The sequence below is a fragment of the Hoplias malabaricus genome, chromosome 15 (genome assembly GCF_029633855.1).
Source record: "Hoplias malabaricus isolate fHopMal1 chromosome 15, fHopMal1.hap1, whole genome shotgun sequence".
NCBI classification, from domain to species: Eukaryota; Metazoa; Chordata; class Actinopteri; order Characiformes; family Erythrinidae; genus Hoplias; species Hoplias malabaricus.
The window spans coordinates 15,301,141-15,314,970 of NC_089814.1; the positions used below are offsets into that span (position 1 = coordinate 15,301,141).

General features: G+C 39.4%; 1 protein-coding gene across 2 annotated transcripts; it reads left to right on the plus strand.

Annotated features, from left to right (window-relative positions):
• The first annotated feature begins 685 nt into the window (after positions 1-685).
• Positions 686-13,830, plus strand: si:dkeyp-72g9.4 (uncharacterized). 2 transcript variants are annotated; one of them, XM_066646203.1, is made up of 2 exons: positions 686-808; positions 10,861-13,830. In XM_066646203.1, exon 2 carries the CDS (start codon positions 10,863-10,865, stop codon positions 11,631-11,633), a length of 771 nt encoding a protein of 256 aa, XP_066502300.1. In that variant the 5' UTR covers positions 686-808; positions 10,861-10,862; the 3' UTR covers positions 11,634-13,830. The 2 variants fall into 2 exon arrangements, with proteins under 2 accessions (XP_066502300.1, XP_066502299.1); XM_066646202.1 differs by lacking the exon at positions 686-808 and adding an exon at positions 6,278-6,429.

A 13,830-nucleotide genomic window follows, 5' to 3' on the forward strand; every position in this document is an offset into this window, starting at 1 on the left:
AATTGTGAGGGCAGACTAGTTCAGATTTTATTACCTCTTATTACGCATGTTGCAGCGGCATTGGTCCTGCGACCACCCACTGACCAGGCTATAATAAGCTTCATTATAAAGCTCCCTGCACCTCTGTAGTTGTCTGGTGCTGTCTCTGGTCGTTTTCATTTCTCTCTTTCTCTCTCTCTCTCTCTCTCTCTCTCTCTCTCTCTCTCTTCATTTTTCATCTGGCTCAGGCTCCTGACCTACTTTACATGGCTCCAAAAGCCACACTCCTCCTCTCTCAGTTTCTCCCCTTTCCTCTTTCTCGTATTGTACTGTCAAGTCCTTCCTCCTTTTTTCTCTCTTTCTCTCTCTCTCTCTCTCTCTCTTTCTATCTACCACTCCATCCCCCTCTTCATGCACTCCAAGCACTCTTAAGCCCAGAATGATGGATCGTGTGTTATGCTGAATGTGGTTGGGATGGAGAGAAAGCCTGTAAACGACAGTTATGGATGGATGGAGAAGGATCAGACTGCATTAACTAGGGCTGGACCTCAAGACGTGCCAAAGTGCAGCTGCTCCACCTTCTCTTGCTCTCTTGCACTCTCTCTCTCTCTCTCTCTCTCTCTCTCTCTCTCTCTCTCTCTCTCAAAATAAAACCCTTGTTTATCCCTCCCTCTCCCCAGCCCTGTTTATGAGATAAGGCTTTAAGCTTGAACATTAAGGTGGAAGGCATAATAACACTGGCTAATATTGTGTCAACAACATCTCTGGAGGGAAATAAGGCTGTAGACATTGACTTCTCCATTCTCTGTACTTCGCCACTTCATTGAAGGTATATTTTAAATTGCTCACAATTCCTCTTTGTTCTGGTTTGATTTAGCTGGAGGAACAATAAGGTGCTTTATTTCAGTAGCAAGGCAATTACGCTTGTGCATGAAAGGCAGCAAGTTCAGGGTGTTAATATTAGTAAATGAGAAGAAGCATAAGAGTGGAAGTTGGTAGCACATGTAGGTAGAAAGAAGTAAGTTCTCCAAAGCATTGTTTTAACTATGTTGTGACCTTATATGAGGAATAACATTTCCATCTGAGGATGAATTAGATTTTTTGAAAGGAACAAGTTGAGATATGATTAGGTGTCAGAGGTTAGAGAGCTAATCTAATCAATGCCTTTCTAGGTTAAGTAGAAAGGCATTGATTAGACCAGTAAAGATGAATGTTTGTATTCAGAGGCCATGTACTGAGAGGTCTAAAGCCAGGAATGAAATGTCAGAAGTAGTTGAAAGGGCTAGTCAATGGTATTGTAGCTAAAGGGAACACATGGGTGGCCAAGTGTTATATTAAGGTGAAGTTATTTGGAGTCATAAGCATGTATGAGTGGGTGAATATTAGGCTGGTAGATCCAGATGTGGATAAATCAGTGGCACTGAACATGCATTAACTGTGCCAATGGGGCTGTGTATGGCCTTAGTCACTGGAGAGGCTGGAATGAATCTGGTGTGTGAGCACATAAGAAATATCCATAACTGGACGTTTAAGACAACTTTTTGGCTTTGCTATGCGGTGAGGGTATGTGGTAGTGTTCACATGGAACTGGTGGTACTGAACATGCATGAACGGTGCCAATGGGGCTAGGTACAATCTTAGTTACCAGGGAGGCCGACATGGATTTACAGTTACAGTTAAGAGGTTGGTGATAGTTAAGTAATAGGTCTGTGAAGTGAGCTTTGAGGGGGTGGGTCTTGAACACCACACCTCGCTCTTGAGCCTTCTGGAGGTATTGTGGGCTTAATTTAGTGAAACATGGATGAAGATAGGCAACTACCTAATGCCCACTGTGAAGAGCTGGCAAGGTAGTGGGTGTTTCGCAGTGTTATGGCTGAAGGGAGAGGGCCAGACCCTAAGTGTTACCCCAGTGATAAGGTGAAGGATATCTGTTATTTTATCCAACATCATTTCATTTAGATAATAATTGTGACATGACCTTCACCCAATATAAAGTGAATTTGATCTCCCCTTTCACCTTGGTTTTGTGATGTTTGATAAATGATATGCATTAACTGTGCAATCGCATCTATGTGTGTTGAGCTAGGGCTGAGAAACTGATGCTCTGTGCTTTGTCAGCAGTGTTCTAGCATTGTGTCTATATGTGTGTGTGTGTGCCCAACATTACTGGAGTACCTACTCAAAAAATGTAATTACAGTCACAGCCACTAATGCATTCTTTACCCAATAAACAACTGAAGTTGAAACAGTTCAAAACCAGGTGCTCCCAAAAGAGAAGGCTGTTTGGGCTTTTAGTTGAGTGTACACCTTTTAGGCCAGTTGTTATTGTATTTCTAGACATTGTAGTCCTTCATGTCCTTCAGGGGATCCATAAAGGAAATGTACATATACAATAAATCACACAGCATGACTATTGTACACAATCCATATTAAATCATAACTGTATTTGCACCATATTAGTCACATGTTTGTACAGGGCCACATATTTAACATAATAACATAATAATAAACATAATAATAATAATAATAATAATATAAACAATAATTGAATAAGTGACTGAATACAATAGAAATTTAAACAAAATTGTTCATAAAGGTATCGCTGATGGAAATTAAAAGTCCCTGCTACAGCTTATATTATTTAAAGGGAACATGTGCTGCCCCTTTTCAGCAAGTTAACACAGTTCTGGGTCTTAATGAAATGTCTGTGACATGCTTTGCTCAAAATACCACAAGGATCAAACACCACAATTCAGTTCAGAGTGAGTTTTTGGGGATTTTTGCTTACTTTTCATTTTCTACTCGGTTCTCGTTTTAATAGGAACAGTTATTACTCCACACTCATGTTTGTTTTTCTATGTTTAACCTCAGCTTTGCAATCTCACGTACACATTTATTCTGTGCTGTGATTGGAAAAACTCAGAAGGCGGAAAACAATTTCTTATCTCTCTACACTCTGCATAAGAAGCAACACAAAACCAGAACAACACGTATTATCCCATGATTTCTAACAGATCGCAATAAACTGACTGGGTTGTTTTATGTCACTGTTTATGGGTTGGTATATTTCAGATCAATAAATGAATGTGCACATGCACTGAACAGGTGATATTTTGTTCATATATATGTCCCCTTTAAAGCTATAAGTACACGTGCTTTGTTCATATGGGTGTGTTTGCCCCTCCCTTCTCAATCCTGCAGAACCTGACTTGAGCACAGAGAGAGTGAGTGGAGGTGTGCTGTTGCTCAGTGTGAGTGTAATCAGCTCTGCTGGAGCTGTGTTTGTTATGCAGGCACTCCTTCAGTGTGCTGCCCAATCACAAAAAAGCCTCAGCAACATGAACTCAACAAAAGGTCACAGAGGCATTAATATAGCACACGGCACCAAGTATAAACACAGCAATAAACTCTCTTTACCCAAGATAAGCACCTTATTCACTGGCTCAGCTTTAAATAGAACTATATCTCTAAAATTACTGATAAAACAAACACCTTGTTGTGGCCAGCCCTTTCTAGATGGACACCTTAAGAGAGCTGACCATTACATAAGGACAAGCTACAACTCTTAAAAATATTGGTGCATTCAATGCACAGTGCCACTTAAGAACTACTTTTGATTCCTTAAAATATACCTCACAGTGAACGCCTCTGAAGAACCCTTACGCTGTAGTAGAACCAAAAGTTTGGGGAAACCTGCACCTTCAAAATTTGGAATGAAGGGTATGGACATGTCTCACTTTGCTGCAGCAACAGCTTTCTCTCTTTTAAGAAGGGTTTAGACTAAATGCTGGAACTTTACTGTGAGAATTTGATTCAGTTCAACCATGAGAAATTATTGGTGCTCCATCACTCACTTCCACTGCTACACAGCCTATAGTTGGGTATTATCTTCCTCCAGCCAACACTTGACATTGAGCTTGAAGATTGTTGGCACATATGCAGCTGCTCCAGAGCATTTATCTCCGGAATATGCTTTTTTAAAATTATTATTCAACATTATGCACTTAACATATAATTTCTTTTTAAATATAGTGCTTATGTAAACATGTTTATGGAGGACAAAACTATATTTAAAATCTATGTAATTTTGTGATAACTATTTTAAAACATGTAATAGAGTCATATTCTATCATGAGTTCTCATTACAGATTCTATTCATTAAAAAACATAATCATGTTGCCATTATTGGTATCTTCTATCACAGATGCTATACTGGGATGTCATGACCAGCTTATATAATTAAATCTTTCATTTATCTTCTATAACCCACAATCATTGGGTGCAAGCAGGCACACTCACGGCAGGGCACAAGTCACATGCACATTATTGTTTTCTTAGTGAACTTTAGGTAGTTCTCAAACCATCAAACATCAACATTTATGACAATTAACAGTACTGGTAACATGACAGTGCGGTAATAAATAGGACAACTATAGGTTTATTTTAGTGAATGTGCACATTAATTTGGGGCTCTGGCTCTCCTACCAACCCACAAACTGTGAAACAAGACAAACCGTCAGGTTTGTAAACATGGAAGGTTTGTAAACATGAATAAAATGTGTCATTCTGATTTTGTGCTGCTTCTTACATAGTGTGCAGACATTTTAGAGTTGCCTCACTTCTCCGTCTGAGTCTCTCCAATCACAGCAGTGGATCTGGGCTCATGTGAGAGTTCAAAGATGAGGTTAAACAAAGCAAAACAAACACAATCAGCACCAAGAAATAAGGTTACTGATTAATTATGCTGAAAACAAGAACAGAGAAGAAAGAGAAACAAGTGAAAATGGCTAAAAACCAGAGCTTCTTCTCTTCCTTCCTTACTCCTGGGCTCTCGCACTGAAGTGAGCTGTGGCTCATTTTCATTTAAAGGGACAGGCACTGAAACTGGTCATTCTGTACATGGCTGTTTAGACAGGGGGAGGACAAATGGCAAATGCATGTCAAAGATGTTAAACTATGAGCCTAGATATGTGTTGGAAAATGGCTATATTATGTCCCCTTTAATGGATATGATCTCTCATGCCCTGTTTATGTCAATGTTACATATGTTATGCAGAATTCAAGAACATTTTTAAAGACCCTTTTAAGTGGATGGTGAATCCTTTTAAAGGCCTCTGTAAAGGCCCATGGAAAGGAATTTGTAGCCTCCCTAAATTTTTCTGTTATTACTTCAATGTATAATTTATGACCTCAGCACAAAATGTAATCTTGGACAAAAATGGACCATAATCAAACACTGAATCTCTGTTTCATTTAGTTTCACCCAAGTGAATAAGCCATTACCTCCTAAAAATGAATAACATCTTAGCATTAGCAGCAAGAACTGAAACCAAAGGCAACCGCTTCCTATAATGTGATGTCAGCCTTGTGGAGAAATCGGAGCCCACGCTTCTTTAGGCTCTTTAGGGCAAATCCTTTTTTACGCCTCTGTAAATGAGTGTGAGGGACATTCTCATTGTATAAAGAACCTGCACATAATGTTGAGGCTCCACAACAATGGCCTAAACAGCACATTCCGGCCAAGCAGCACTTGGGAAACTTCTTCTTTTTAAGGGAATGAGTGGGTTGCAGAGAATGTTCTGGTCTGGCAGGCCTTGTTCCAAATGGATCAAAAATATTTACACCCTGCTCATCCCGTAAACAAATATTTAATGTCCCGGTGCTATCTAGCACATGTGGTTCTGCAGCTGGGGAAACAAACAGCAGGAGCCGATCACTGGCTAGTTCTTTGGAACATGAAATATTAGTTTAAACACAAGTACTGATGTGTTGTGAGCCTATTATTGCAGTATTAGCCATAAAGCAGGATAAGAGGGCTCATCTCCCAATAGGATGACAAAGCTATTGTCCACAGTCTCTCTCTCTCTCTCTCTCTCTCTCTCTCTCTCTCTCTCTCTCTCTCCTCACTCTCTCTCTCTCTCTCTCTCTCTCCTCACTCTCTCTCTCTCTCTCTCTCTCTCTCTCTCCTCTCTCTCTTTCTCTCACTCCTCCAGTTTCTCATCCTCTTAATCCTCCCACTGCCTCCTGTCCTCCTCTTCTCTCTTCTGCTCTCCTCTCCTCTTCTGTTCTCTCACTCCCTCTTTCCCTCACAACATCAGTCGAATCCATTTTGTAAATGATTGTGCACAGCTACAGGGATGGGAATGAACTGGTGATGCTATTTTTAGCCTAGGCCAAGAGAGAGAAAGAGAGAGGGAGGGAGGGAGAGAGGCTGGGAGGGAGGGCAAGTGAGTGCAAGAGAGAGAGAGGGTGAGCACACATAAGAGAGAGAGAGAGTGAGAGGGAGAAGGGAGGGAGAGAGGTAAAGCAGCGTTGCTTTTGAGTGTGGAGCTGCAGTTGAACAGTGTGCTGTGGCAGGGAGCAGTGGAAGCAGAGGGACGAAGATAGGAGAGGAGAGGAGGAAGAGGAGAACCTTAAAGATTCCCCCAGGCACCCAGAGACACTGCACAGGTGGGAGATTAAAACTACCGCCCATATCAAACATTAATATTGCTTATAATTCGACATAATTTGTTTGTGTACTTTAATCTCTGGCATTTTAACTCTCAACACAATGGCTTCTCATAAACACATATCTTGTACAGTTGTTTCCTAGCAACTGATAATGTATTCATAGTGATGACTGAATAATTATATAGTAGTTACATGTTAGTTACTACTTAAAAGACCTCCGTATTAATAAGCCTAGAGTTGAAATGCTTAATATCCTTCGCCTTCCAGAGAAAGCAACCATAAACAGGTCTTAAAATAGAACAGGGATTACATCACCATCGCATCTGATGTGCCCACTGTAGGTTAAGCAGATTATTATACTTTTTTCCAAAAGCGAAATGAGGCAGAGAGCACAATTCGATTGAGATTACATAAAATAGGGGCAGTAGGGCAGGGAAAAGCACAGGCAGTTAAAGGGATAGTGTAAAATTCACAGGCCACTGCATGAAAAGCTTGCGCACCTTGAAGACGTTATGTAAAACAGGGCTCACTGGCTTGAGGCAGGGAAGACGTGAAGACGTGAGCGATGTGGTGTGAGCTGTGGAGGACCTGAAGCTGAGGAGCTGGTGGTAAACACATAGAGAAAATGGGGTAGAGAGGGTAAGTGAGCAAGAGAGAGAGAGAGAGAGAGTCAGAGGGATGAAGGGATGGGGTGCTGGGTTGTTTACATTGTTCTTCCAACAAATGGAGGGGTGTTCTAATGATGGGGTGGGGGCTGGCAGTCTCTGAGAAAGAGAGTGAGAGAGTGTGTTGTGGGTACGTGTGCATTCTCCAATTGCAATGAAATCTGAGCACACCCTGAGATCTGATGGGGAGAGGAGTTACCATGGAGACAGGGCTTGCACATTTTCCTGTAAGCTGTGTCTCACAGTATATGCATAGATTATTGGCAGTTACAGTATGGAGGAAACATAATAGGTTCAGTTCCAGTCGAGTGACCAGCGGCCTGGAATCAATTCTTATGACAGTAATTTTCCTTAATATAAAGGAATGCATTGTATGTCATTGTCCCAAAAACCATATAAAAACATATATTTTTTTGTGTAGCTCTGTGTACCAAAACATACATGGGTCATTTCCATGCCACCATTTTAAAACCTGTCCTTGTGCTTTCCACTGTGTTAACACAGGCAGCGTCACGACAAAGCAGCCAACCATCATTCATTGTCAATGAGAGCTGGCAATTTCTGGTGACAGGAGGCAGCAAATAATGTTATCAGTGACGTGGGCGGAGTCTGTGGAAAAAAAAAAAAAAAAAAAAACATTCAGCAAAGTTTAACTTAATAATATGTATAATATATATTTAACTAAAAATAATTTGACAATTGCCAGTGGGGATGAAACAGGGCTGTAGGTGCTGTATATTCACTACTCAGCTGGCATAAGTGACAATATGGCAGCTCAAGTCCAGAAATTCCACAGGCAATGAGCAACGGATGACTAGGCGACTAGACATGAAATGTCAAATCTGGTGTGGATGCTGACTCAGAATTATTCAAGCTTTAAAGGCAACATTCACGATTGAAATACAAAAAAAAAGCTTTTTATAAAATTCAGAAGTAGTTTCCTCACCAGTTGCTGATCTCTAGTCTGTTTGCGCACTGGAAACTTGTATAATGTGGTCACGAAGCCAAGGTGTCAGTAAATGAGTAAAGAAAAAAGTGGCCCCTTCAAATACTGAAAATCATGAAAAGAGATGAGGACATTGGTTTATTCCTGTTCCATAGGTGCGTAATATTGATTTAATATTGAGTAAACACAACAAAAATACTTTAAAAAAATAAACAAAAAACGTAACAACTCAAATTTTCAAATGACTTTAGGTCGTAATTCAAACAGTGAATAAATACTTACAGAAACGTTAAACTTCAGCCACGCTCAGACAACAGTCTTTTTTCTCATCAAACATACCATTCCACTTTAAAAGACACTGAGCTTCTGAATGTAAACAAACCAGAGAGAACTGCAGTTCCACACAATCGTAGAGGTCCCCTTTAGTACAGAGCTATGTCAATTCCCATGGTTGGCTGCCCTGCAATGTACAACAAATAATAGACTCAAAAAAGTTGACCTTTTAAAGCTACTTTTTCACAGATACATGGTTCCATTTACATTTTGGCAATATATTTACTTCATCCTCAGCTATCGGTGAAGGTTCCCACAATTTTGGCTAATGTTATTTACAAAATCTAAAGATATTTTATAGAAAAGTTTTGAATCTCATGTTCGAAGAATGATTATTATTTCACATAATGTTTGTATAAATGTAAATTAGGCTATAGTGAAAACTATGGGGTACATTTTAACAGCAAGACTCAGAGGATGTTTCAGAGATGTTTCCATGAATATTTTCTAAAAATGTTTTCTAGTTGTATTTGAGGCCAAAGAAGAGAAAACCTTTCTAGCAGGGATCTACTGTATGTGATTATTACTTTGTGCACAGGATTATTTCATTTTCACAATATATAACAGGTCGTTTTGTGTCCTTACTCTCAGAAAAAGGGTATGGTACAAGTACGTTATTGATCACTAATGGTACAACCAGTGTAAACATACATTTAAAAGATACAACAGTTCTTTTAAATTCCAGTTGTGTACACTAAAGATACATTACATTCTCTTCTCCAGGAATTGTTCGTTATAGAACTGTGTAAAATAAATAACAATTATGTAAGTCTTTAAAAAATTGGGCGTACGAAATCAACACAATTTTAAAATCTACAATTAGAATAGAGTAAAGTATGTTCCCTAACTAAACACACAGAATATGCAGTGACTCTCAGTGACTTTCTGAGAGAGTACACTTCATAATTTATATTTATTTGAATTGTGGTTGAATTTTAGGTTAAAGGTGTGTATTAGTATGAATGTATATTCATATCCAATAAAACCTGTGCTTGAGTTATTGTATCATACACTGAAAAACAATTTCATCAAAGGTTTGAATTAAATTCAATTTTCTATATCCAGAGATATTCTAAAAAAAATTTCTCTGGATGTCGATTTAATTTCGTACAAAAGTTTGATGTGAAAAGAAATAATAATCATAAATTCAAAGTGCCGTTTTTTCAAAGTGCCGTTGTTAAAACTACCTGCTGCGCCACCGTGCCACCCTAATAATATATCAGAAAATTCCTATTTAACAGTGTAATAATATTTTGTTCCTGCCCTCCTCCAAAAGTTACATAGTGCAGTTTCTGCAGTGCCAAACCTAGAGTATAATGACAGAGGTTCTATTCTCCCTAGTACATATCAGTAAAGCATCACAATGATTTTGAAGCTGTAATTTCGAGGTAAAACATCTACTTAGTGTTCCTTTAGCAAACATGAAGAAAACGTGAATAAAATCTGATCTGTCTGAACACTCACTGAGATCATATTAATGGTGTTCTATATTTGGTACAGGTCCTCATACCTATGCTCTCTGTGCATTCTCTTGACTTCTGTGTATCAGTATTTTAACCAACACTACAAGTCTATGGAAAATACATGTGTAACAGGTATTATTTTCACATATCTGTATGCACCATAGCCAAATGTTTGCTGACAAATGTTCATCGAGTGTTTTTTCTAAGATGGAGAGAAGTTCTAATGAGTTTGTCTCTACTCCTCTGAGAAGTCTTTACACTAGACATCATAATACTTTTTGGAGAATTTAATTGCATTCAGCCCCAAGAACATACTTGAGTGCAGACAAGTACCTTTCCAATTCGTCCCAAAGGTATCAGACGGTGCTCCATTAAATTGTGGTGGTCGCCCTCAAGGAAACCTATTCTGTATCTTTGTTTAGGGAACATAATGTTACCGTATTCTATTATAAAAAGTTGTGATTTTAAAGTTGTGTTGATTTCATACGCCCAAGGACTTATGCTGTTTTATTTTACACAGTTATATAATAAAAATAAATATTCTCCTCTCCTTCTGGAGACAAGAATGTAATGAAACGTTCGGGAACAATACTGGACTTTAAAACCCTTGTTGTACTTTTTAAAGGTATATTTACATTGTTTGTACTTTTAGACAATAGTGTAACTGTACTGTAACTGTTTTTCTGACAGTGTAGGATGCTTGGCATTGAGCAAGGTGACCTTGACCTCATGTGCAACATTATATAATACCTTATATAAGACACTATACTGTGCGTCCACAATGAGAACCTGAATATTTAAATGTGTTTCTACAGATATTTTGTTATATGGCACATTATTTACAATGTAGTTTTTTTCATCCTCTGGGCTCTCTGTTCACGAATACCATGAATACACAAAATAAATGATCATTTAATCCTGCAATATGATAAGGTTTTCAGATCATACCGTTCAAATAAATTTCTCCTTGCTGAGTATTTAAAAACATGATCTTGATGATGTCTTGCTGCTTCTTTTGCAGCCATGCGTCCAAGGTCCAGACTGCTGGCCAAGAGAGGCCTGCCCACCATCCGGGAAGGCTATGAGGAGCTGGTGCAGGACCTGAACCAGACTAACAGCCAGCACACCAGCACGCAGGACTACTTCCACTCCATATGCCAGCTGGCCCGTCCGGCCTTCCCCCTGCCCGAGCCTGACCGTGACATCCTGTCCCTCGGCACGCTGGACTCACCCAAGGCCTGCCTGCGCCTGCACCGCCTGCGCCAGCCCCTCTCTCTCTCCCTGCCTCTCTCCCTGCAGCTCCAGCAGCCCCTTGCATCATCCAGTGGCACCCCTACGGTTCAACAGAGGGAGGAGGTGGAGCCAGAGCGAGCCCAGGATTCAGAGCAAGGTGGACAGAGTGGACGGGACCGCCCTGGATCTGCTGACCCGTTGGAGTATCTGTACAGTCATGGAGGTGCAGCAGCAGCAGCATCAGCATCATCTACCAGAAGAGGGCGTCCTGATGGCCAGCGCAAGAACAGCTGCCCTGAGCTGCTGGGCCTGGCTGAAAATGTTCCATCACCCATCGTCCTGCAGCGTTCACCTGTCAGTCGGAAGAAACTGGATGACGGGGTCCGCAGCAGCATCCCAGCCAACAAGCTAGATGGCGCCCCTGCTGGCTGGAGGGGGAAGAGCAGTGGCCGTGGCATGGACAAACAGACCATGGTGTCACACTGGATCGCCGAGTGCCGGAGTGCATGGAGAGAGGCCCGTATCAGAGCCTGCATGCTGCCTGCCATCGCAGAGAAGTAGGGCAGTCTGGCTCTGTCAACGCACGAGTCAGAATCTTCAGTTATCAATACAGGGAAAACGAAATGGCAAACAGAGGAACTGTCCGACTTCATAGTCCTCACTGAGAAGAGAAATGCATTGGATTTACTTGATTCACAAGATTATAAAGTTGTATGCAAGTTTGAACACCTGTGCTCACAGGGTTTTTTTTTAAGTGAGAGTTAACACATCTTTATGGAATAAGCTTTATATTTCTGCAAAATATTAGTGCACAATTTCTGTCGTTTTGCTGAGTTTACAAACTGGAAGAAATGACAACATAAAATTCAACAAATTTACCATAACTTTAATAAATAATGTGTCTTATTTTTTCCCAGTTGAGTTAATCAAACTGCACTTGTGTGTGGATGTTTCTTCTCTTTATAGGATATGTGTCTATTGTCTATGAGCAGTGGTGCCCAAATTTTGCATACAGCTCTCTCATTTCCACATGAATAGCATCATTTATATATATATATATAAATGAGGTGCACATTCAAGTCATGTAAATTCAGGCCCTTTTCAGTGTAGGTTTATATGCATATACATTTCTCGATGTAAACTAAGCAAAAGTGACCCTATAGATGGTGACGTGTCAATACAAACACCATAGTGTAGAGTTACGGTGAATGTCAATGCTAAAAAATAACTGATCAGTGTCAGTCCAGTCTGTGTCCAATTGTGATCAATAACTGTATTGATTGTTGGATGCCTTTAACATTGTCTGGTGAAAAAAAAATAGAGTTTTATCATCAGAAACTGCAGTACTATAGAATATACATATAGTTTAGCTTATACAAGGGTGGGACAATGGAACAATGCACAAAGTAACAGATGAGTATATCACTGTGTGTTTGTTATGAAATTTATTTGCATTTTTATGTCCAAGATGCTATTTTTTACAAGTTTGCATATCTGGCAGCTAGGGCAAAAAAATAAATAAAAAAAGAAATCAGACTCCATGCTTCCAAAAAAATGTTGAGATTTAAGAACGTTGAGTTTAAAGGGACATTCCAAGCAAAGAAGAAAAACCCCCTTCAAACTATGTATCTAAATATGGGATGAACCTTTTTATATATTCGTATATAAACAAAGGCAACAATATTTCTAACTTATAATGGTAATGAATACTTTTTTGTTTTATCAGGTGATTTTGAATAACTTTAAATTACCTCATTTTCGCACAATTTATTTAACAGCAGTTGTTTTTAGTGTACAGCCGTAAATGAAAATTGTAAAAATAACAGATACCAACATTACCTTTATCAGAGGGGAATTTTCCTTGATTGTTTGGATTGTCCCTTTAATGGAAATTCACGGCTCCCATTTGTCAATCATTAGAAAGTTAAAGCTAAAGATCAGGCTTAAAGGCTATAGAAGACTAATATTGGACATTTTGCCCAATCTTTTATGTCCACACTTGTACACCTGGAGAGGACTGTACATATCAGAAAGACTGTCTCCAGAGATATGTGTTTATAAATGATATAGGCATTTATTAAGAATGATGTGATTTCCAACAAGGTCTTGTCATCTCCAGTAAACTGAAGACTGCTGAAACCTCAAGGAAGGGTTTAGGATGCAGTTTAATATTGGTCAGAGACTTTTGGTGTCAACCAAACTATAATTCACTGCCATCTGCACCTGCAGAATAACTGTAATAATCTTAATGATAGCCATTGAGTTCAGGCCCTGCCTCATGTTGATCAGATAGACAGAGACAGAGAGAACTGGGTGCCCAAAATCCATCTTTCCACGGGATTGTTCCTCCACACAGAGCAGCAAAGGTATTGGAGACCACTTTTGATCTAAAATGGACCCTCAATCATTTGACCTTCAAATTGTTCTGCTGATATTCTGTTGAAATTGCAAGAAAAAGAAAAGCCAACCTAGAACTGCCCTGTTATGCTTATATGACTGTTTTTACTCACAGACCCTCAATTTCCAGCATTTGATTTGGTGTCCCAGTATTTGCAGGTAATTTATCTGTTCAATGATGGACCTTTGAGGAAAAAACAGTAGATGCATGACTTTGTAAATGATTTTATATTTATGCATTTGAAGTCCTTTAAATTATTATGAGGAATGCCAATAATTTGAGTTATAAGAGGAAATAAAATGTTATTTGTAAAGTCTTCGAATACGTGTTCCTTTAGATTTTTTCACTTTTTTAAGCAAA

Bases quoted from the DNA above. Each gene is read 5' to 3' on its own strand.
- si:dkeyp-72g9.4 (XM_066646203.1), top strand. From the start codon at position 10,863: ATGCGTCCAAGGTCCAGACTGCTGGCCAAGAGAGGCCTGCCCACCATC.